This window comes from Leptonotus elevatus, chromosome 17, assembly GCF_054856555.1.
Source record: "Leptonotus elevatus isolate MCC_2025b chromosome 17, RoL_Lele_1.0, whole genome shotgun sequence".
NCBI classification, from domain to species: domain Eukaryota; kingdom Metazoa; phylum Chordata; class Actinopteri; order Syngnathiformes; family Syngnathidae; genus Leptonotus; species Leptonotus elevatus.
The window spans coordinates 17,097,812-17,122,262 of record NC_141255.1 but is presented as its reverse complement, the minus strand read 5'-3'; the positions used below and the strand labels follow the sequence as shown (position 1 = coordinate 17,122,262).

At 40.7% G+C, this 24,451-nt stretch overlaps 1 protein-coding gene across 3 annotated transcripts in view; it reads left to right on the top strand.

The window, feature by feature from the left end:
- tbc1d22a (TBC1 domain family, member 22a) overlaps positions 1-24,451 on the top strand; it is an 88,447-nt gene that overhangs the window by 17,903 nt on the left and 46,093 nt on the right. Inside the window, exons 6-10 of one of the 3 annotated variants that reach the window (XM_086060322.1) lie at positions 2,388-2,458; positions 11,452-11,580; positions 14,540-14,602; positions 14,851-14,916; positions 18,143-18,257. In XM_086060322.1, the coding sequence (XP_085916448.1) occupies positions 2,388-2,458; positions 11,452-11,580; positions 14,540-14,602; positions 14,851-14,916; positions 18,143-18,257 (444 nt within the window). The remainder of the gene's footprint in view (positions 1-2,387; positions 2,459-11,451; positions 11,581-14,539; positions 14,603-14,850; positions 14,917-18,142; positions 18,258-24,451) is intronic. The other 2 variants (XM_086060320.1, XM_086060321.1) reach the window with 2 other exon arrangements.

Genomic DNA, 24,451 nt, shown 5'->3' with positions numbered 1-24,451 from the left:
ATATCTGTTATACTCTCCACTTACTGTAGTTGCAGCCACCCCATCATCCCAAAGCCCTGCACTGCACTAGATCACTATTTAATTTCCACATAATTTAAACCGCGTCGGGGAAGGTAAGTGAGATTTTTTTTTAAGTGGAACTAGAGCTGCGGGCAGCTATAAAGGGCCCTCGCAGCCCGGGCCACTTTAGGGTACTTGCAGGTTGGGGTACTGGCACGTTGGGGTAGTGGCACATTGGAAGCAAAATTTCGTTAAAAATGGCATAATAAACCTTTACATATGGATTTTTTTTTGCCAGGTGTGATGAGTGTGTAAAGCTTTTTGGTCAATGATAAGACCCTCAAAAATCAGCGTCCTATTTTATTTTTTGGCAATGAGTTTCCCCCATTGGCATTGTTTTAAACGTGTATATATATATATGTATGTATGTATGTATGTATGTATGTATGTGTATATATATATATGTATGTATGTATGTATGTATGTATGTATGTATGTATGTATGTATGTATGTATGTATGTATGTATGTATATATATATATATATATATATATATATATACATATACACACACATCATAGTTAGTTTTACTCTTAGTACAATATTGCTTTTATTGTCCATAGAGGTCATCATAAATAAATAAATAAATACAAGTACATATGTATGGATTGTTCTGATGTCACTGAACATTTTGAGTGGTGGAAAGTAAAAAAAATATTCATAAATGACAGTTATCACACTTAGAAAGAATATCCAAATTTGGGACAAAATACCTTAGGTGTCGTAATTTTTGTGGTAAAAAAGGACTAGGTGGCGCTATATTTATAATTGACTATTGTCCTAGAGATACCTTCAGGTCGTGACTATAAACATACAAGTGAAGTTAGGGATTTTTTTTGGAGCATGTGTACGTATTTTGTCTTTCATAGCGAAGGAAATATGAAGCACAAAATATGATGCCCCGCCCTCATCATATAGTATTTAGGAAATTCAAGATTGAAGACATTTTTTTCGTAGATCTTCGTTAAAAAATTCTAGGGGGCGCTAGTGATTAATTTTTGTAGCGGTAGCTTCTCAGGCCCTAATTATCACGAATAAATGCCCGCTTCGCTTCCATCGGCCAAACAAGCTCTAATGCGTTTCACTCAATTTTGCCAATGGAGCCAACCCATTGCTGTTGAGCTGATTTCTATTTCCTATCCCGCTATCTTTCTCTGACTTCATTGCGTTTGTCTTGAAGAACAGGCCAGGCACAGTCATTTGGCAGCACTAATCAATACCATTCACTCTGTGTGAAGGCCTTATCAATTCTCTGCCTCTGCTTTGAATGCAAGTCTTGAAAGTATTTGCTTTGTTTATTAGCTACAGTGGTACCTTTTTGCTTTAGAAAAGGATGTCAGCTTTATTTGCTCTAAAGCAGCGGTTCTCAAACAGGGGTCCGGGGTTCCTGTGAGCCGTAGCTTACTATAATAATTTGCAGTCATATCATTTACAAAAGTTGACTGTATACCTGAGTACCTCATTTTCTTCTGAAAAACTGAAACAAATGCTGATTATATTAATAATTTTATTTCAAGGGTAGAATGGAATGCTCTGGGTTAGGGTTTGGTAAGATACCCGAACCCTTGGAAACAAATCCCTGTAGAGGTTCCCTAACCGAAAAAGTTTGAGGACCCTTGCACTACAGTCTTAGATTGCAGGTATAACAATACTTGTGCAAAAGCCATCCATTCCTATCCAGTAATGAACTTTCTGATTGGTTAATGACCAACTGGTTATACGAGAGCCTCTGAATGATTTACTGCCACTTGTCGATTACTAACATAGATGAAGATAGCACAAATGTACGGGAAGTTCCTGCTTGTGTTTTCGCAAAGTCAAGATTAGCCCGTTTCTGGAATAGCTTTAGATCCAGGTTTGGAGATAGCACCAAGCAGCATACTTTCTCTGTTGCCGCCTGCACTCCCTACATCCACGCGACCATCACTTATTGCTGTCAAGGTGTGTGTCGCAAAGATAGCGCCATAGACTTGATGTAATGCGTCGTAGCGAGCATTAAGCCATTCTCGGGCTCTTCATTGTCTTAAGGAAAGCACTCTTTTTAAAACCACTATAAATGTTCAATTTGCACATCTTCATTGGATTTATTGTATGTGATAGCCCTCCAGCTCGCCTACATTGCCTGAAGGAATGTAATTATTAATAAAATTATTTAATGAAAAGGAACGAGATAGTGAGAGAACATGACTGGCTGTTTTCTTTCATTGACTGATTTGACTGTTTAATTTAATGACCAACTAATGATTTTGTGAAGGTCGTGCTATCATAGCTTCATATGAGTTATATCTTTTTTTCAGAAAAAGACTCAAGGCTTTTTTATTTTACAGAAGAGCTTCGGAAACTCAGCTGGTCTGGAATCCCACGACAAGTCCGACCAATCACATGGAAGTTACTGTCGGTAAGTTTTATTGTTGGCAATTTTTTTGTTCTACCCCAAAATTGCAATTGCAATTGAATATGCAATTATTTTTTCAAGATCTTATTCACATGTATTTTTTTTATAAAACAAGCAATACATTAATCTGTATCACAATAAACAATGTCACATTTATTATGCTCTTTTAGGTTAGCGTTATGCTAAAATTAAGGCAAATGAACAATGAATTAATATGAAAGGCAGTTTATTTATCTACTTCAGTTTGAGTTGTTAACTTAACATTTTGGTTTTCAGTGTTTTGGGCGTTCACTATGACAGCTAAACAAAACAAAAATGCAGCCTTACATTCTTCTACACTCTGATGTCAATTTGAATTTGTTTAATTGTTCAGACATAATTGTAACACGACTTTCAGTTGTTCATCAGCAACCTTGGAACAAACACAACTATGCAAACAAAAGTGCACACACAGCCGCCTGCGCTAATAAACTTGTACAAATAATACTAAACACATAACAGATGATCAACACACACGCACGCACACACGCGCGCACACGCACACACGCACACGCACATTAAATTGCTGTCATCATCTTTCTCCTGACCCTGCTCCCTTTTTGATTTATGAAGACTGCTAACAGTTTGAGTGTGCTTTTTTTTGTTTTTTTTTATCTTGAATAGGGAAAATTAATTGCTAGGAACCAATAATTTATTCATGAGACACTCTGTGTGTTTACTCATTAAGCCATTGTTGTAGCGTACGGCTTCGAGTCTGCCGAGAGATGACGGGCTTTTTGAGCACTGTGACTCTCCCATTAATTACCACACAATAGCTAATGTGCCGCAGAAAATATGTCATTAAAGGTGCTAGTGTGTGGCTGTTTTGTGTGGCACTAGCTGATGTGCAGCTACCCAACTGTGGTACTAAATGGATGCCGTGTAACACCATTTGGACACTGCGATAGGTACCGACTTATCGACCTTATTCACTGCCATTAACGGCCATAGACGCCAAAAATCAATTTCAACTGGGCTGGCAGTGAATGAGTTAATGCTGTTTGTGGGCTTGCTACAGTGTGCTCATGCACATTTTTGGATGTACTGTATGTATGTGGTTGCATAAGTGCAACTACCCTGTGGTGTTGTTGCATGTGAAGACAAGTGCTTCCCTGTGGAGAAATGAATGTTAATGTAAGTGGGAAGTGGGCTTGGGCTTACAAACAATCAACACAACATGCAACAGAATTATGGCTGACCTTTTCTTCTACAAGTTGTCTCCCTTATGTTCCAAAGCTTTATCTTTTAGAGTCACATTTTACCAAGTACATTTGTGTGAGCGGAAGATTGCCTTCTTTAGCTTGTTGTGGCGATCGTATTTATATTGCATGATTGTACGGAGGAGACACATGTATGTAGTCTACAAGGTCTTCTGGCAAAGGCAGCAGATGGTCTTCCATCTACATTAAACATTGAGCATACAAGTATTTACAGTTGCTTGGACCAAGGTGTACCAGAATAGTCTTGGGCAATGACCTATATGTTGTTTCACCACGTTTCCAGATAACCACAGTATGTGATCACGTGCTGTTCTTGATTTGATGTGCTTTTGTTTTTGTTTTTTTTGTTTTTTTCCAACTAAACTTTTTAGTTTTTATTTCAACTTTATTTTCCAATAATTATGTAATTAAAAATGTATGTAAATAATAAAATGTTTTATTTCTACATCATATGTTGTATTATGTAATATGCAGAGGGTGGGAGTAAGTCATTGTTTTGCAAGTCACAAGTAAGTCTCAAGTCTTTGCCCTCAAGTCACAAGTCAAGACTGACAAGTCCCGAGTCAAGTCTCAAGCGATTCACAAGTCCTACACTCTCAGTTTCAAGTCCTTTCGAGTCATTTTTACAACATCGTAGATTATATTATTTCGGGTGACCATCAAAGTAGGAGTCGGGGACTCAGATAGTGAAACCAGAGTGGTGCAACAGATTGCCGTGTTTGCAATGTGTTGGAACAATAATTAGCCGATAAACAACTGACATTGGCTTACTTACCGTTCTTTGTGCATCTTCAGATGTTGAACGAAGTTTGAAGTTGTTACGTCAGTGAACTAATCTTGGACATACTGCAATTCTTTTTTTCTTTTTTTTTGACCACCTCATAGTTTTTGTACCCAAACAACAAAAGTCACGGATCTGATTGTTTTTCAAAAGATAATAAAATTAAAAAATTTAAATAAAAAATAGAACTTTGTCTTAATTTATTTTATAATGCTTTTGCCTATTGTTATTATTATTATTAATTATTTTTTATATATAAACTCAGAATGTCTCATATGGCCTTTAGGATTTAGGAACACAATTTTAAGTGCAAGATACATCATTATTTTATACATGGTCCATGTATAGGTATACTGCCTTTATATTGCGCTTGTAATGCACTTGAAGTTGTGTTTCGAAAATCCAAATATTATAATATAAATATAATATCCATATTGGACATGTTGAATGTTTGTTTTAAAAAAACAATTAAAGTTAGTGTTTTATAAAATAATTATAAATGAAGGCAAAGTTCTATTTATTTATTTGTTTATTTATTTTTTAATAATGAATAATACATCTAAGTGCAATTTAAAGGCACATTTCCTTCGTTTAAACAGGGAGAGTGGATTACAAAGTAGCATAGGTTCACAATAAGAAAAGCAAGTGAGCCAAGCAACAGCTGTCAAACTACTGTTGCTAGCCAGGGACTCGATGCTAATGCTAACAGTTAGTTACTAGCCACGAACGCCGGGGACTTGTACCGTATCGTGCAATGACGGCGTAATTAACTTGCGGTTTCTTTGCGTCCTAAATTAACTATTTAATATACTTTCAGGGTGGCATTATGATAATGGTGGTAGAAAATATTTAATTTCAATAAAAACGCCGATAATGCAAGCCAAAATGTCAAAGAGATGTAGTCAAGCTTGCGTTCACACCTCCTTGCAGGCAGACTTCAAAGTCAAATCCACCAAGTCTGTTGCATTGGTGTCGATGTATTATTTGGTCAGCTTTATTTTGAAGTTTGTCTTTAGCGTAGTTCGCACACGTCCACACACGCGCACACACACCGAGAAGAACTTACTCGTTAACATACATTTTAATCTTTTTGTTTTGGTGATAGAAGCAAGTCTTTTCAAGTCAAAGGGCTCAAGTCTAAGTGAATTCATAAGTCATTGTTGGTAAATTCCAAGTCGAGTTGCAAGTTTTTTAACATTTTGTCAAGTCGATTAGAGTATTATAACATATTACTAATATGTTCTAATACTGTCTGTTTACTATTTTGCACAGACTATTTTTATTTAATTTTTTCGAAAATAAGTAAGACTGCAAGACAACAACAATATGTATCTCTCCAATAAAACACGATTGAAAAATACACATCTCAATATTTTTAAAGTGCAACAATTTGGTTAAATTCATTGCATTCATATATTTTTAAATGAAAAATTTCCCATTCAAATCGTTTTTTGTTATACCCCATAACCACAGTGACTTGTACCATTTTATTTATTTTTTTCCTGATGGGAGAACGTTGGTATCTGTTTGAGGGTTTATTTGAGTTGGCAGTGTTTACATTCACTGTTCCAACAAGCTCTGTATGTGATGTTTCCAGCCCACCTGGTGAGGATTTCAATAGAATCCTCGATCTCGGAGTATGAATTATCGTTGGGTTAAATCCAAAACTCAGATTAAAGCTCGGCGTCCAAAAGCACTCATATCTTCTGGAATGTCATAACACTTGACTGCCTTTTCTGTCCTGTGTGCGCCACCGTCGGATGGCAGGATGGATAGGAGGGATCAGGCTCGAAATCTATTCTCAATCTGCGCACAAACACTCGGGCTCGCAGGCCTCGCTGTATGCCATAAACTTGGCACAGACACCTAATAAAATTTCACTCCACTGATGTCCCTCGTGCCCTTCTGCTGCTCACCAGAATGCACCGTCTTATTTAGATTTTTTTTTCTCCCTCCTCCTTTGCTTTTTTGTGTGTACCTGACAACGATGAGAAACACATTTCCTTCCCTAGCTTTCAGAGCCGGGCAATCCCACCCCAGCGGCCTGCGTTTACAGCCGCATCACAGCAAGAGTACACAGCAGTACGCCGCTATTATTCAGCGTGGAAATGAAAAAGTAGTTGACGGGAAATATTGCCAAGTGTTTTGTTGCTCCACCTCATTTCACTATGCAAGCGAGGGTCTCCACAGGTTGCCCCCCGGCTGCCGAAATGCATGAAGTTGAACTTCCCATTATTTCAGAAACAACACCATCTCATTTCATTTGTTTAAAGAGCACTTGGCGTCCGAGCCCCAAGTGAAATTGTGAAATGGATTTAATGACTTTTCTGCTTTGTGAAAGAATGGCGGCCCGTGGCAATATGTACATTTGCTAATGGAGTGTGGCTGCAAAATGTGACGCGTTAGGAGAGGCAAAAAACTAACCAGCTGTGGAAAGTGTGATAAGGCGGAGGGGTTTATATGATATGTATCGTAAAGCAGCGGGACTGATTTTTAGAGATAATGATGTTAAACTGCTAGTTCATTTACAGGGAGTGGGAAACACTGGTTTTATTCTTCAGACATCGCTCTCTGAATAAATCCTACAAGGATTCACTTTGGTCAAATAAGGAATGCATAAAAACCCCACTTGTTTTCCAAACTTGATTCATATGTTACTAAGTTGTCACTCACTAAATTTAACTCGATTTAAGACTTGAAACACTGCATGCCCAGCAGGTTTAAATTGTATTTGCAGTGGAAGAGTTACAATTCTTGTAATTGCCTGGATTGACTCTGACTTTAAAATGTGAATTGGAATCAGTTAGGAATCACTTATTTGCCAAAGTTACTGTGCCATCATGTCATATTGGCACTACCCCGTCAGTTGCATCATCTCCATACGTCAATGATGTGTTCCCACATGTGCCCAAATAACCCCCCCACGCGAGTCTAAAAAAGCACCCTGCGGCCAATAAAAACAGCGGTAAATATCGTCTAAATATGGTACATTAGAGATGCATAGACCATTTAATAGGAAAATGATGTATTGGCGTATTGCACAAGTTCTGTATTTCTGAGTTGTCGCTGCGCAATGTCACACAATTTTACATTGGATTCATGCTGTTTCATCATTTAATGAAGGCAAGTGAAAGGTATGCTGTGTACTTTAAACAGAGATCGGAAGCAAACTAAAGCGAACATTGCTGGAAGAACATAATTAGTTTTTTAGCCAATGTCAAGAAAAATACCTTAAAATAATGTAGACTGGCTTTGAAACAACGATAAAACTTTTTATCAAAACTGTTTATCTGGAGAATCTGAGTTTGAGTTTAGTTTATTAAAATGACAGACAATCAAATTACAAGTCTTAAAAAGTGCAGAATTCTAAAATACAACAATTTTATAAAATCTATAACAAGCATAAAATGCATAAATCACTGAGGTGAACACCCCACCCCCTTTTTCCCGAAAATTTTTTGGTGCCATTTTGCACTTCATATCGTGCATTCTAGTGAATTTTCAGAGTAAAAATGTTGTTGTAACATTACTCAATGACTCCATATTTTTTGCACTTATTAAAATAATAATACAAATAAAATAAGTCTGTCATATTGGATTATAAGTGAAGAAAACTGGATCGGGACGGATCGGACGTGAATACACAATCTCAAAGCACAAACTGCGAGCATAAAGAGCACGTGCTTTGCGGTGGTTAAAGAGAAAATATTATGGGATCATTCTGGCTGAAATTAATAATGCTTACCTTACAGAGAAGAAAGCAAAACAATGAAAAACATCAGACACTTTAACCCAGACGTCCACAATCCATTCACATATCGTGACGTACCTTATCCACCCGGCGCTGCCTCCTAGTTTGTTTTGGTGGAGTGTGTTCGCCTTCTCTCATTGATAGCTCCCAAGCTTCTCGCAACTTTAGAAAATAGGTCACGTTTGGCATTTTATTTTCTCTTTTTTATTAACTTTCTCGTTCCATTTCCACATTCGAGTACACACAGCTGCAACTCTCTTCTGCCTTCTCCCCTTCGTCCGCCGTTGTACCTTAATACAAGCCAGCAGCCAACTAGCAACAAGCGTGAACCAGCCCACCAATCAGAAATGCGCGTTGGCACAGCAAAATTTGCCCTGAGGGTTGTCTTGAAGGAAAACGTCTCCAGAACTCGGTGCACACACAAGAATATTTTAAGACATTTAAAGTGTGCCTTATAGTCTTGAAAACACGGTAAATTTTCTAAAACTTCTTGGGCAGTGGCCAGTTTACTTGGGCATTATTAGTAGTATAGTGTTAACATGGTGTGGGAATGGCTGCATCGGGAAAAACATTTAATAAATAAAATATAAAATATTTCTATCTGTTTCCGTTTTGCAGCAATTAGCATTAGAATATAGATAAGTTTCATCATTATTCACAAATCTGTTAAGAACTGTGTGCAACTTTCAACATGGCCCTGGTTGGTCTCTTTTGCTCTGCTGCCACCATGCTGGCCGTTTTTGTAATAACTACAATTTCTTCAACCATTCTCTGCAGTTGAGAGGCTGCATCAAAGCCTTCTGTATGCTCTGTATGTCTTCGGGACACTTAAAACATTTAGAACATATTTATAAGTTTTTGGGAGCAAATGAGTTAAATGAGTTGATAATCTGTCAATACAACTCTTTTTGTATGCTGTTTTCTGAAAATGCAAAAATTAAGTTTAAAGAAATGGATGTTGGGGCCTTCAGTCAAGAGACAAGAACAAATCCACAGAAAGTTTTTGCTCAACTTTTACCCTGTCCCTTAGCGGGACCATTTGTTTTCACTCCAAAAGTAAAAAATTATTTAGCTGGTGCAAAGGCTTAGTTAAAAAGAAGCTGCTTCATTTTATGTCCCCAAATGGATTCCCCAACATGTGTTTACGCTGCTTTTCAAGTTGAAGATCCATTAGAGAGATGAAAGGTTCAGGAAGTCGAAGCATTCAGAGGAGGAGAATGAAGACACGAGGTTTATTTTTTGCAAGCAGATAACACTGAGGCGCATTCACTGAAACATATTTACACTTCCCTCACCCCTTTGAAACCAGTAGACCACAAACAAATTCAAATTTAGCCACTAAAAATTTAAGCACCATACCGTTTCTGTGAGAAACGCACTTTACAGTGTGAAATATTTGATGATTTGGAAAGCAGCAGTTCATCTTAAATGTTAACTGGTACTTCTCCTATCGAACCGTAAAACAGCTGCGGTGTCGCCGACCTCCGCTAAGCTGTCCATTAACCTTTAACACACGCTCACGCCCCCCGTAACCCCAAATGCACGCACCCACCCTTTGCCTCTGCTCCCTAACATTTATTTGGCAGCCACTGGGTTAGGATTTGGCTTGTTTGTGTGACGGGTGGGCTTTTATTTGGCAGCTAAACCAAAGTCGCAGGGTCTTTACTGATGGACTGAAATGTGCCTGTGTGGCTGCAGTCAGGTGGATGGAACATATGGCATCCATGTTTGTTTTGCAGGTTATAGAAACACTAATGCTACAAGATCTGTAGAAACAATTTCAATCAGACTTACCCTGTCTGGTGGTTGCATAATGACATCATTTGCAGGGTGGAGATGTCCTTCCATCCGTCAAAGTGCTTAAGAGAGTAATAGATAATATTAACGGTCAATTTGAGGGCCATAATTGGTTCAACGTACTGGTGGAAACTATGAGACGGTCTTCATATTCCGCCTGTCTAACGTGTCTGATTTAGTTGTCACCACTCCAGTGTACCTCCTAATTTATTTATGTGGACACGGGATTATGCTTGAGCTAAGGGTTGAAATTAAATCATTTAGAACTCTTATGCTCCCAGAGGGCGCACAGTCATCAGTTTGCTGTCTCTTTATTGCAAAAGTGTCAACTACTCTGGCTCAAAAGTAGCATCACGTTGTACTTTATCATATCTCCAGTTTTGTTTGCACCGTTCATTGCAGATTAAGCAATACCTGGGAGAAAAAACGGGTTCTTTATTGACAGTTTAAAGCAGGTCAGGGTTTTAAATCAAAGACATAAAAGATACATATTTTTATTATAGTGACATACAAATATATGAAAGAGATGGCAAAACCCAAGAAAAAAAAACATCGTCAAAAACATCATCATCATGTTTGCGCGCTACAAATATATAGGTGTTTGTTTGCATAGTCTCCAAACAGTTACTGCCTATTATTATATGGACACTGTTAAGAAGGTAAATATAAATATGTCAAGTTGTTTTTGCCCAAAATGAAGCCACAAGCGGTCGAATGGGTGACTTCAATAATAGAAAGGCACGACAAAGAAAATATGTGCTTTGAATGTTCTTGCTCTGGAGTCCATTCGTAATATTTTAAAAACAAAACTTTTATATACACTGATGGGCCTGAGTGATTTTGAAAAATAATCAAAATTGCAATTTTTTTAATCCTCCATATTGCGATTGTGATTTAACTTATTTACTGGCAGCCATTTTGACTGAAGCAACCCCCTTGGCTCCCGGCTGTTATACTGGATTTTGACTGATTTTGCAAGGCCCACAAAGTATTGTGTTCTATTGCTATAAAAACATGGAACCTACCAAAAGAAAGATTGGAGTCTCTACTTTCATCAGGAAAAAATTCTATTTGTATATGTTTGCAGAAATTAGCATTAGCACTAAGTTTTATCATTATTCACAAACCTATTCAAAATACTGGGGAAAAAAACTTGCTTGGGCCCCCATTTATACTCTGTTGCCACCCGGTGGCTGTTTTTTTGTAATAACTACCATTACTTTAAGGGACCTCTTCAGGTCAGAGGCTGCATCAAAGCCTTCTATATGCACTAGCATAATAAAACACACACATAAAAACGTATACATAAATTTTTGGGACCATGACAATATTTAAAATAGAATGTTTTTTATACGTTTTTGGGAGCAAATTAATTTTCTTAACATATCTATGATGTGACCTTTCTCAGGGTTACCTGCCTGCCAACGCTGAGAGAAGAGAGAATGTCCTTCAGAGGAAACGGCAGGAATATTTTGGCTTCATCCAGCAGTACTACGACTCCCGCAATGACGAGCACCATCAGGACACTTATAGACAGGTAAATATATATACGGTATATTTCTGCCCCCCACACTCAAACACTACAACTGATTGTCCTCCTTGTTCTTGGTTTCACATTGTCTCAGCGCCGCACTTGACCTTGAAGGACTCAATAATATAAACAAAATATTTCCAATTACGAGGACAACACCTTTGTCTCTAATATGTTACAGTGTGCGTGTGTGCTTGAGCATGTCTGAGTGTGTGTGTCAGGGTCAGCAAAAGCAGTTATTTGACAAAAAGTGCTTTTTCCCTGTTTGGCCTAATTCTGAGGCGATGTGATCCAACTCAGCCACTTATTTGCGCTGCTCTTTGGCTTGGGAAACTACTCTTTTCTTTCTCTTTGTTTATTGTCCAGTTGATTTCGGCGCGATAACAAACATCAGAGTGGGCTGACGATAGCAAAACCTTGTCGTATTCTTCCAATTTCGCCCAAGTCTCACGCCAACTTGTTTTGATGATGACTTGGATTGTGTCTTGAAGCATCTTTTTGTTTTTGCCAAACTTCTTGAGCACTGATCTGTGTTTTTCTGTGAACGAGTATAATGAATTTGACAACACATGGTGGGAGGCTTATTTGATTTCTTCATTTATATGATATATAGTTGTCACCCATTTGTTTGTTTTGCGGTGTATTTGTGTTCATGTGCTGGTCCGTCAGCCAGTTGGAATCTCCTCATTTATTTGTGTCTGTCAATCTGTTTCTTTTTAATGGTTTGTTGTTTGTTGATTTGTTACTTTGTCTGTGCACATACTGTATTAAGCTATGGCAGTGTTTCCCACAGATTTTGAAATCTACTTGGGTGGGTGGACTCCGGCGGGGGCGAGGAGGGGGGTCACAGTCCTGTTACTACATCTCTTCTAGCTTCACGATCCACAAAGTGACGGCAAACTAACATTGCATGCTGTATATCCGGTCGCAACACGGTATATCTATTTTTTAATCTATATATTTTTAGTAAATTTTCTTGAAAACTTCTGGGGTGGTGGCCAGTTTACTTGGGTGGCCCGCCCAAGTATTAACATGGTGTGGGAAACACTGTATGGAACATTTTGGCTATCCCTGTTTTGTAGTTTGCTTTATCAAGCATTGCTGCACTTCAAGAGCGTCAAGCCTTTGGAATTCACATGTGGATGTTACACAGACATTTGTATAATCTCTCTTCAATCTGTCATTTAGGGATTTCCCAATCACACTTTTTTGGACCCGAGTCCGAGTCCCCTCATTTTGATTCAAAGTCCCGATCCGATACCTCGGCATGTTATTAAGGAGGAAAAAAACAATTGTTTTTTAAATTTTATTTTTTATTTTTAAACTACCCCCAACACCTTTTATATGGTGAGTGGATAGTGGTTAAACGAAGTAAAACATTTAAACCCCCTTTTTTTTGGCACATTTATGAGTTACTCAAAGGGCTATTATTAACCAGTATATACATTTTTCACAAGAGCTTTATTATTGAGAACCTACTGTAGCCGTTTTAAAGCATGCTACTTAACACAAATTGATGGGCTAACCTTAAGTTGTTTTACTTTAGGAAGAAAAAAATACAGTATGCGTGAAACAAGCCAACTTCAAAACAAACAAAAGGCTGCATTTGAAGAGCAAGCAAGTACAATGTATTTGGGTCTGGACTCGCACCAGGCTAGATTGCCCGCCCGGGCGGGATTTAGCGATCCCCCGAAGGACGTGGGACCCTCCGGGTTCGCGCTAGGCTAGGCGCCGGGCTCCCTTCGAAGGCGGGAATCCGCGGGGAGGAAACGAACGAAGCGCACCCGCAGCTGGATCCGCCGGGATGGCACGAAGCACGTCCAAGTCGCCAGCGGCGGGGCTGCCCGTCAATGAAGTGCAACGGTGCAGTGTGGAAGCAACACATCTACTGTATATCGTTTCCGTCACTGTGCACCGTCTCCGCTTTCCACATTAAAGATGATAATAACTTATTATCATCTACCCAAATACCTTAGCGCCATTTCCTTGTTTAGCCCCGCCGCTCGATGACATTAATAGCGTCACTTTAGCAAAGTGCCGCATGCTAAGCTGTGTGGAAAAATTAACTTTCACTTTGTGCCACAGCGCAACTCCAGATTCAATAAAAAGTTATAATAATAAAAAAAACTCATAGATTTATCCGAGTCCTGATTGGGAGACGTCCGATTCCGATCGAGTCAGCAACCACGTGATCGGGCCTGATTTCCGATCACGTGATCGGATCGGGACATCCTTACTGTCATTAATTTTCTTCCTGTGGTCCATTCCTGTGGATCTTACAATTCTGACTAATACTTGCAACTTTAGTCACAGGAACATCAAGCTGCTTGGAGGTGGTTTTATAATGTTTACCTTTAACGTCTTAGTCTATGATTTTCTTTCTAATTTCCTGCGATAACTCTCACCTTTGCTTCCTGTGTTATAGCATCTTTTAATTAGGCCGACTGACTTGCAAGTTTGAAGACACCTGTGATGCTATTTAATGGATAGAACTTGGTTGAACCCGCATTATTTGCTCACATTTTCAATGGGACCACAATTCAAAACCAATGTCTAATTTAATTGGTTAATTTTCATTATTTTATTAGTTTATTATTATTATTATTATTGTTATTTTCTTTCTTTCATTAAAAATAGGGTTACCAACAAGACCATGTTTGTATACCAGCACATTCAATTCACTTTTTTTGTCATAGCACCAAAGGTTTGAAGCTACCGCCTTGATTTGATGAGGCATTTGGGACTGCAAACCACGCAATAAACTAAATCCTGCTGCAAGGTGCACAGCAGGATTGCATTGATGGTTGTTGAAGTACGCCGGCATTTTCATCAATGGCGTTTCCCCTGTTAATATTTATATCATTTCTATTTGGAATGACTTGTCTGAATAGCTGGGAAGGATAAGAGAGGAGTGCTAATGCGTGTGTGCATGTTTTTGTGTCTAAAATGTTCTCTTCCATGTCAGATCCAAATAGACATTCCTAGGATGAGTCCTGAGTCTTTGGTGCTCCAGCCAAAGGTGACAGAGGTAAGGACTGGACTCTCCCAGTGGGCTCTGCTCCAGCCGCTGACCTGCATCCGTTTTTGTTTTTTCCCCTTCTGACGATTCTGTTCGCCTGCCATGTCACTCACCCAATGTTGTGCACTCTGAAATTAGCGTGCCTTCAATCGAGGACGCCGAGCTGCACTAACTGTCGCGGCGTCCGCTGTCTGATCCGTGCTAACTTGCCCGTTGCTTCAGTTTTGTCTTTTTTTCTCCCTTTTCTCTCTCTGCAGATTCACATTGACATACCGAGAACTAATCCTCTTATTCCTCTCTTTCAACAAGCTTCTGTCCAAGAGGTGAGATCACCCCCTTCCCCACTCTTACCCCTTGCACAAACATAATTTGGGGCAGAAACTTGTTCAATTGTATTGTCGTCATGACGATAAAAATAAAAAGCTTTTAAATGACCCTCAGAACAGGATAGCCTCCCTGCCAGGCTGAATGGAGCTTTGGTACACAGCTTGGCTTGATGCAGCTCGCCTTGTCTTGTGCCAATTGTTTTTCCACTCCAGAATAGTAGCACAGCAAACTGCAATATCCATGCCACATTGAACGAGCCACACACTGGGTACCAGGTGCCTAATAAAGTTCTTTGCAAGGCTGCAAGATGGCCTTTAAATTAAACAATAACCATTCATGGTAAAACATAAACCAAGGCAGCACACTTTGAAGCCAAGATGTTCAAGTCCTTAAATGTAATAGCTTATATATTGGTCTTGATAAGAACTTTTGTTTCCCTCAATTCCCTGTGCAAAAGACTAATTGAAGGACTAGTGGCCTCATAGGGAATAAAAACAAGGCTGTTGGCTAATGAGGTAACCAGAACCCAGCACACGCACGCACACACACGCACACGCACGCACGCACACACACGCACGCACGCACGCACGCACGCACGCACGCACGCACGCACGCACACACACACACACACACACACACACACACACACACACACACACACACACACACACACACACACACACACACACACACACACGCACACGCACACGCACACGCACACGCACACGCACACACACACACACACACGTGAGCATGCACACACTTAACACTCATGACTGCATACGCACGGGTGTATTGCACCATTTTTGTGTGTGCGCCAATCAAGGCGAGTGAGGTGCCATATTAGCATTTATCGGTACACACAAGTCGAACCGCATTAGCAGTCGCAGTCACGTGGCACGTAGTTTTTGGTCTGCTCTTGTAACTGAAGGCTGAAAGACATTAAATCACATCAAGCGTCTGTCTGATGATGTATATCATAAAAGCCCCCCTCCCTTATTACAACCCCTCACATTGTTTTCCCTTTTGCCAGCGCTCTCGCTTTTGCTTACAAAATGAAAGCCACGAGCACTGATTTGAAATATTCCAGCCTCCCCATGTGCTTCCCTCATATATTTCACTATGCAACCGACTCCAAAGGGCCCTTTTTATATGGTTATGCTTGCTGCAGTGCCACCTGAAAATCACCTCTGCTTCATTTCATCCAGTTGTTTGTTTCTGCAGCACGCAACCCCCTCCTAAGCCCCCCACCTCCCCCTCTTGGGGCTCGGTGAAATTTGGGGAGTCAACAGTCTGTTCCATTTCAGGCGGAGCGGGATATTGAAGCGCTTCAGCAGGGATTTCACAAGTGATACACAAGTGTTTGTGTTTGGTTTGTGTTCAAACACTATGACAAATTCAGTTCACAGTGTACTGATCATCAGTTATGGTTTCCTGTGTTACATTTTTTTTTTTACAATGCAGACTACATTAGGACTTTTTAGTATTCTTTAGGGGTGGCCATCCTAATCGGTCAGCAATTGAGGGAAAATGGAGTGTGCTGCTTGGCTACAACCAGGCTTGCGGTGAAACAACTTTATTCAATTTGAAGCAATTACAAAATCCGGTGTAGCATCACAAAACAGGTGAGCCGTAATTGGTTATTACCTGAACCCTGAGCAACTGTGATGTCATTTTCAGTTGACAGCAAGTGATAAAATGGCTGCCGCCTGAGATGGCTAGAAACAGGTGGATTTCGCTGCTTCATTCATATTAGACAAATGTGTTTAGACTGCATAGAACAATATTGTAAAGAACATTTCTATGTTGACTTCCCCTTTAACATACATAAGCAATGAAATAATTTGCGTTACAATAAACAATATTAGATTTGTAACACATGAATGCATTTATTTGATAGGTCATGTTTATGTTAAAGGCAAATGAACTATAAATTAATAAATACACTTTATTCATCTACTTTAATTAGATTTTTAGTTTAATAAACACTTTGACTTGCAGTGTTTTAAGGGTTCACTACGACAATTTCACATTTTTTTACAGAGAAGTGTGTTGTAAATCATGAAGCAGATTACAACAATAATGCTGTGGCTTTGTCACTTTATCTTCGAATGTTTCATGAAAAAAATTAAGCCCCCTTCCCCCCAATTCTGTTCTAAATCACTTTGTTGTCTATTTGAATTTGATTAATTGTTCAAATGTGGCCTTAGAGATGCTTACATGAAACTTTTGATTGAAACAAAAGATAACAACATTAGTATGCATTTGAAGGTGCTTGTTATGTTTCTTTTAAGGTTGGCTTATTTGCCTGTAATATATCTGCGTAGGCAGTGGATGATGCTTTTTCACTTGAAGCTCTTGTGTGTGTAGGAGCCAATGTGAAATATGCATGTCAGCTTTTGAAGCGGCATGAAAAGAAAAGAGCCATTACCCGCTCCCCCCTTATGCTGGCACCAGCGCCTCTCTGTTTGATGGATGGGGCTTTGATAAAGGTGTGGAGGCAGGTAAGGTGATAGACCAGAGTGGAGCTACATCTTACAATCACCCCTGCCTGACTGCCTTAACAGTGATTGGACATATTTAAATAAAGCACCAAAAAAAAAAAAGGCATGTCACCATGTCTGTGTTTTCCCTAACACAATGAGCTATGAGGTTATTTAGAAAGTGACAGCAACATGACATACTCTTCTATAGCGAAAGAAAAAAAATTCTTGATGGGTATGATGCGGGAAAGGTACTATGTATGTGTACCTCTGTGGAAATCCATTTGTGTGCGAGGAAAACAAACCCAGCATCCAGCCTCCTCTAATTCACCTGAACTGACAGCAAATGCTGGACCACTCAAACGGGCAATGTGAGCCAAAACAAATAAAAATGAACAGCAACGGCCAAGGCTGAAACACAACAAAAAAGTGTGTGTTTAAAAAGAGAAAAAATCAGTTTTATTTGCTAGGTTATTTACTTATGTCCCCTCCAACCCCCAATGCTACAATTAGTAGATTGTTGTTACTATTAAATCAGGACTCCCACTGCAAAACTACGTTCTTCCAATTTAATTCCGTTTCCTTTTGCAAGCTTGGCATGCCTGACATTATTCTTATTGCACACAAGTGTCCCCCTTGCATGCCTCACAAATGTACACCGACTGATGTTCTTTTTGACCGTTAAAATCCCCGCCAAGAGAATGAACAGGCAATTGTTGACGCTGTATCTCTTGTTTAGATATTTGAACGGATCCTTTTCATTTGGGCCATCCGCCACCCAGCCAGCGGCTACGTGCAAGGCATCAACGATCTGGTCACGCCTTTTTTCGTGGTCTACGTCTTTGAGTACATCGGTAAGTAGCTCCGTCTCGGCTTCATTTTTCTTTTGCCTGAGGTGTCAGTCATCATTTTTCTTTGACCACCCTTTGCTGCAAGTGGCTACCTCTGTTCACAGTTCATAGCGGCACCTTTCACCTTTCCTAGCTGGAAGGACTTAGGGTTCATTTGCTGCTTCATCACGGCAGTTCAGAGGGAATGAACACTGGGGCTCTCAAGACTGACTTTCTTTCTTTGAACAGCTTCAGGCTCACCTCACAACGCTATCTGTATATTTTTTTTAAGATTTCACCTAAGAAATAGTCTTCTAAAATTGTCTACTCTAAGCAGCTGAGCGATTGAAATATATACTTTCAGTCTAAAGCATTCACTGTCACACTCTTGAGGCAAGGCCAAAAAGATTGATCCGATTACGCCAAGGATTTCAGCAACTCTGGGCACTCTTTCAATAAGAGTTTGCGTTTAACAGTGATGTTAAATTTTTAATGGTCATTTTTGTAGCGTTAATCTGCTTCAATTTGTTTTCTCTGACTTTGAATGCATTCAAAATAGAAGTGCCAAAATGGAATCCTCTGTGGGGAACCTCACATGCAGCAACCACTGTCACAGACACATCAGGGCCCCACGTTAAGTGCTGGCTTGCACGCAAGAGGTTGGAGATTTTGGAGTCTCTGTTTTAATCTCTAAACACACCCCCTTTCACTCCAACCCATTTGTTATAACTTTTAGTTGAGGTTATTATAGCACTTAGCACTGCGGTACTGTATAGAGCATAACAGCTGCAGTACATATGGGAAGGAACTCAATACAAATGCCGGCAAAAGTTGTGAAAACACATTTTCATCCCAAAACGTGGGAACAGTGGTTCTTAACCTGGGTTCGACGCGAGTCAGTCTCAGGGTTTTCGGTGGCGGTCAAGACACACAACTAACTCATATAATTTAAGATGACATGCCCCACTTGGCCATCATTGGATGCCGGTGATCATGCACATTGCTTGCCGTATCTATGCTGCAGGGAATTTGGTGCGCTCACTAGTCGACTTTTGACTGTGGTGATGGTATGTCGTGTGATTTCTTTGTACAGTAATCCCTTCATCCTATGTTGAGCAAAAACAGAAAGTAGTCGGACGAATATGTGAAGTATATAACGGAATGTATGGTGTTCCAAAGGGTTCAATTCTGCGGCCTTTGCTGTTTTCATTCTATCTGCTGAACCTGGCTTCCATCTTAAGAATACAGCGGTGGTTGAATTGAATTAAGTGATGTGCTTAGGAAACTGATGGGGTTCAGTACCTCCAACAAAGTTAAGAACCACTACATTATAGCATTATCAAGTAAAGTATAAGTATTTGGTATCAGCAAGTACTCAGATGTAAGTACTTGTGCTCGAACGAAAGTCGTATCAGTGCATCTCTAATTGAGAGTATTTGTACTTCAGTGATGTAGACTGATTGATCATGAAATCTTTTTGTCTTTGCTTTTTTTCCCTTCAACTCTCAATCTCCACCTTCCTCCGTTTGTTCCGCCAGCCTCAGTAGGCGTGAACCAAGACCGGATCTTCAAAGCAACACGCTGCGCCTCTGTTTCTTGCGTGTGCGTCAAAGTGCGCTGATGAGCCGCAAACAACACGCGCAACTAACAAACCTTTTTGTCGCACCAGCAGGGCAAATCCGTGTGTGCTATTGATGTTGTTGTCAAGGGACGTGTTCTCTCACGTGAGGCAAAAGAGCCTACGCTGATGTTAGACAGGCCTAATTTTATTTCTTGTAGTGAACTGGTAGGAAGTGTGAGATTCACTCCCAACTCCCCCTTTATGTTATTCCTCTGCTGATATATGTACATGCTGTAAAGGCTGATTTAATATTTTTTTGCATTTCTTATCATATCTCTGAATGTGTTGGGATACTCAGTGTCCACCGGGATACAAAACAAATAGTTTAGTAATAAATGACAAAATGATGTGGCATCATTTGCACAGGCATAGAATTAGATCATATTCATTCAATATCAGATAAAAATGGGCTGCATAAAAAATACTTACATTTAAATGAGTCACAGATTTTAATTTCTGATTAGTAATATATTGTCCTTCTGGGTTGCAGTAGAAACAGTGCGTCAAAGTGTGTTGTTGTTGTGTTGATGTATGATATGTAGCAATTTAGCTGCTTTCTCTCTTATCATAGGGAAAATTGATTTCAAGTGTGTACTGTTCTCATTTCCGATTTTTAAACCGTGTTAGCTTTCGTCTATTCTACCTCTTATACCATTAGTCCACCGTAATTGTTGTGTAGTTAAGGTTGGTATGGGTCATAACAGGACAAGGAGCGAGGCCAGTCGAGTTCAGGCACCAGATCCGTATTCAAATCTGCATGCTGGTCTTGAAGTACGGATTCACGCCAAGGAGAGATCAGGGCAAGGGAGCAACTCAGAATGAAATAGAGTGAAAAAGGGTGATGTCGGTCTCTGGGAATGACAGCGGGATAAATAACAGTGCGGGAAAACAAGATCTTTGAGAAAATGAGTGACTGTGAAAGAACCCACATGCTGTCAGATGGCGTGCGCTCCGTCGTTACTATCAGCCGGGAGATGAGAGGCCTGCTGCATCCTGTCACCATTTTGCACTTTGAAGAATCACTTGTTGTCACAGCTGGCAGGAAGTGGTTAGCGTCACTGTTTGTTTCCCTCGTGCCGTGATCAATATTCTTTTTGGAAGAGTGCCTCTTGTGGCTGAGGTGTAAAGCCTGATAATCTTTGGCTATTAGACAGTTGTTAAGAATCGAGAGCAGCTGAAGTGTCTGGAACTGGTCCATAGTGGAGAAACTGATGTTCATGTGTCTTCAGTCTTAGCAGTTTGAAACCAGAAAGCCTTTACCCATCCACAGCCTCACTCAAAAAGCCTTGGTTATATAATAATTTGGTATTGTCCTCGCGGCAAAATTATGTATGTATGTTATTGTTGTTGTTTTTTGGTCAGCCTAAAATCATGTACACAAGTCTTGTCGTCCACTCATTGAGCAAATGAATGGGAAAAGTCTGTTTTGCATTTCTTCTCTCTGGCATTTCTATTTCATAGACACTTTTGCTTTCTCAGCACTTTGTATGGTCACCTCCATTTTGCTAATAGCTTGTTGTCAGAGGTAGGCAACATTAACTAAACTTGCTGACCTGGTTCGAAGGATCTCCGCCTTGCAGCCCGATCATACCAAGTTTTCTGCTCCTTCTGCAAATTCTCCATATCTCCCTTTACCAGTTGTGCCGTCTGCTCCATCTTGTCACGCATTTTGAGGACATATGTGAGAATATCGGTTGCCGTCCCCTCCTTTTTCCCGATCCAGGACTCCTGCAGAACATCCAGTGGGCCCCTCACTTGCCGCCCATAGAGGAGCTCAAACCGGTGGATGCCTGTGGGACCACACGGTGAGCAAAAAAGTAGGTAAGGCAACCATTTGTCCCAGTCTTTGCCATTGATGGAGACAACCTTGCTCTTTAGAGTCCGGTTGTACCTCTCAACAAGGACATCAGTCTGGGGGTGGTAAGGGGTCCAAATATTCTTAATGCCCAACAGCCTATACACCTGCCTAAGCATGTTGGACAGAAAGTTTGTCCCCTGATCTGTTAACATCTCTGAAGGGATGCCTACTCTAGAAAAGGAGTAGGAGTACTTGGAGTAGAGAATAAGCTATCTGTTTAGCGGTGATGTTCCTAAGGGGAAATGCTTCGGGGTAACGTGTACAGTAATCACCAAAATAAATCTGTTACTTGACTGTGATCTCTCTAATGTCCCCACTATATCCATTCCTATCCTACTGAAAGGCACGTCGATAACAGGAAGCAGTTGTAGGGGGTACTTCATGACATTTTTGTTAGCTTAATAGGTGGCAAACAGGGCATGACTGACAAAACGCCTGCACAGCAGAATTAAGACTGGGCCAATAAAATCTACTGGCAATTCTGTCCAAAGTTTTTTCGTAACCCAAGTGACCCGCCCACGGAATGCTACGACCCAGCTCTAGTACCTGCTCTCTCAACTTGACAGGGACCACTAACCTTTCCGCTTGGGATTGCCCAGACTGATGATACAGCAACAAATCCCTCAGGACGTATCCTCCTCCCCCAGAGGCCACCTCGCCCCACTGTTGTTGTGCTTGTCTGAAGGCCTCCTTTTATGACACGTCCTGACTCTGCAGCTGAGAACAGTTTTCAGGCAAATCATCAGACTCTTCAGGTTTGGGGATAATTTTTGTTAACATTTCTGCTGTACCTTTATATTCTCTTGTCTTCGCTGACGCTTACTTTTACGTGGTTTGATGGCACCCACTTGGGATATATCAGACCCTAAAAATGATAGATCGCTCAAGCTGTTTGGACACTCTTTCCCTGTTTGCTCACCTATGTTCTCAACATCTCAGCCCAAAGACTGTATTCTGCTTTGTGATCTAGTCACCACACAGACTGGTTTAACAGAGCGATCCAACTCTGGCAACACAGGAATATCCTCGCCCAAAATCACCTGATAAGCAAGATTTTTCACAACCCCAACAGATAACAGGTATGTCTGCCCTGCCACCTCAACATAAACTATGGCGGTTGGGTACATGTGGTGATCCCCACGAATGCAGGAAATGTCTACACCTGAACCCCAAAACTGGCACTGGCCCTTCAAAACAAAAGGATTTGCTAGAGTTTGCACACTTCCTGTGTCCAGTAACGCAAGGGCTGGCTCCCCATTAACCTTGATCTCAGTTATTCGTCGCTTGCCCTACCCCTGCACCTCCTCCGAGCTGGGTCGAGGTACAGTACAAAAATACGCTGATTTAGCTCTAATGGTGACATTTTCTTCTCTAGGCTTTGTAGCCCCTCCTCTCTGACCTAGATCCGGACCACCATTCATACTGGACCCCCCAGACTTACCCTGTGATGCACTGGCCCTGAAAGTCTTTGGTCCTCGCCTTGCAGAGAGGAAGTACTCCACAAACTCAGCCGCTTCACGCCCCGAGGTCGCGTTACGCTCCTTAACCCAGACCCTCAACTCTGGTGACAGTGAATGGTAGAACTGCTCCAAAATTAGAACTTCACCCATTTGTTCTTTTGACCTCTTCTCTGGCTGCATCCATTTTTGGTACAAGTCTTTCAGGTGGTTGTAGAATTCCCTCGGCGTCTCTCTAGGCTGGAGGTCAGGCTCACGAAACCGCTGGCATATCTTCATTGATTTCATATTTTGTCAAAATGGCTTCCTTAACACTTTTGTGTAGTCACGGGAATCTTCAACTGCCATAGCCACATACGTGGCCTGTGCTTTACCAGTCAAGTATGGAATCAGTCTCACTGCCCAGTCCATCTGCGGCCATTGGTAAGCGGTGGCCACACTCTCAAAAGTAGTGAGTTACTGTTCAATGTCATCACCATCTTCCAACTTGGGAATAGCTGACTGCACCCAGCCTCTTGCTGTGTGTTCCCGTAATTTAGGGCACACTGGCACCTGTTTGACCTGTTGCTGTGGAGCGGGGCTGGTGGGTAGCGAGACTCCCACTCGAAGCTTTTCTGAGGCGGTTAACCTATGCCATCAGCTGCCTCCATCGGTCATCTTGCCTCTGTGCCTCCCTGTTCCACTGATTACTCAAATCAACATCACCTGGTGGTTCTTCCTTGTACTCGTCCAACATGCACTTGGCTCCTGTGTCCCCTTCTCCAAAAGGCTGCTTCACCGGTGTGACCTCTACCAGCTTCTGTTTTGGCCCCATTGCTGTTGTTGTTGGTGCGTGCTCAGATTGGCGGCGACTGTCCCACTTCTGACACCAAATGTACGATTTTTGTTGTTGTGGCCTCTTACTAATTGAGGATGGCCGTGGCCTCTGAGTTGGTGATAAAAAAAAAAAAACTGATGGAAAAAGGTTTGCGAGCTCTTCATTGTTGCTTTAATCACCACAGCAGTTTACAGCACTGAATCCCCCCTCACATTCAACAGGCTTCTCCCCCCAAACAATTTACTGAAACCCTCTTAAAATGGTAGACTCAACCACCAACCTGAATTGAAGGGTGACCCCGCCCACATACAGAACACTTATCACCATTTCTACACAACTGGAAAAAGATATATACAAATATACATATAGAAATGCAGTCTAGGTTTTGATCTTACAAGTCACATGACCAATTGTCAAATGAGCATTGCCTCACAAAAGAAAGAAAAGTATCCCAGTTTCTCTCGC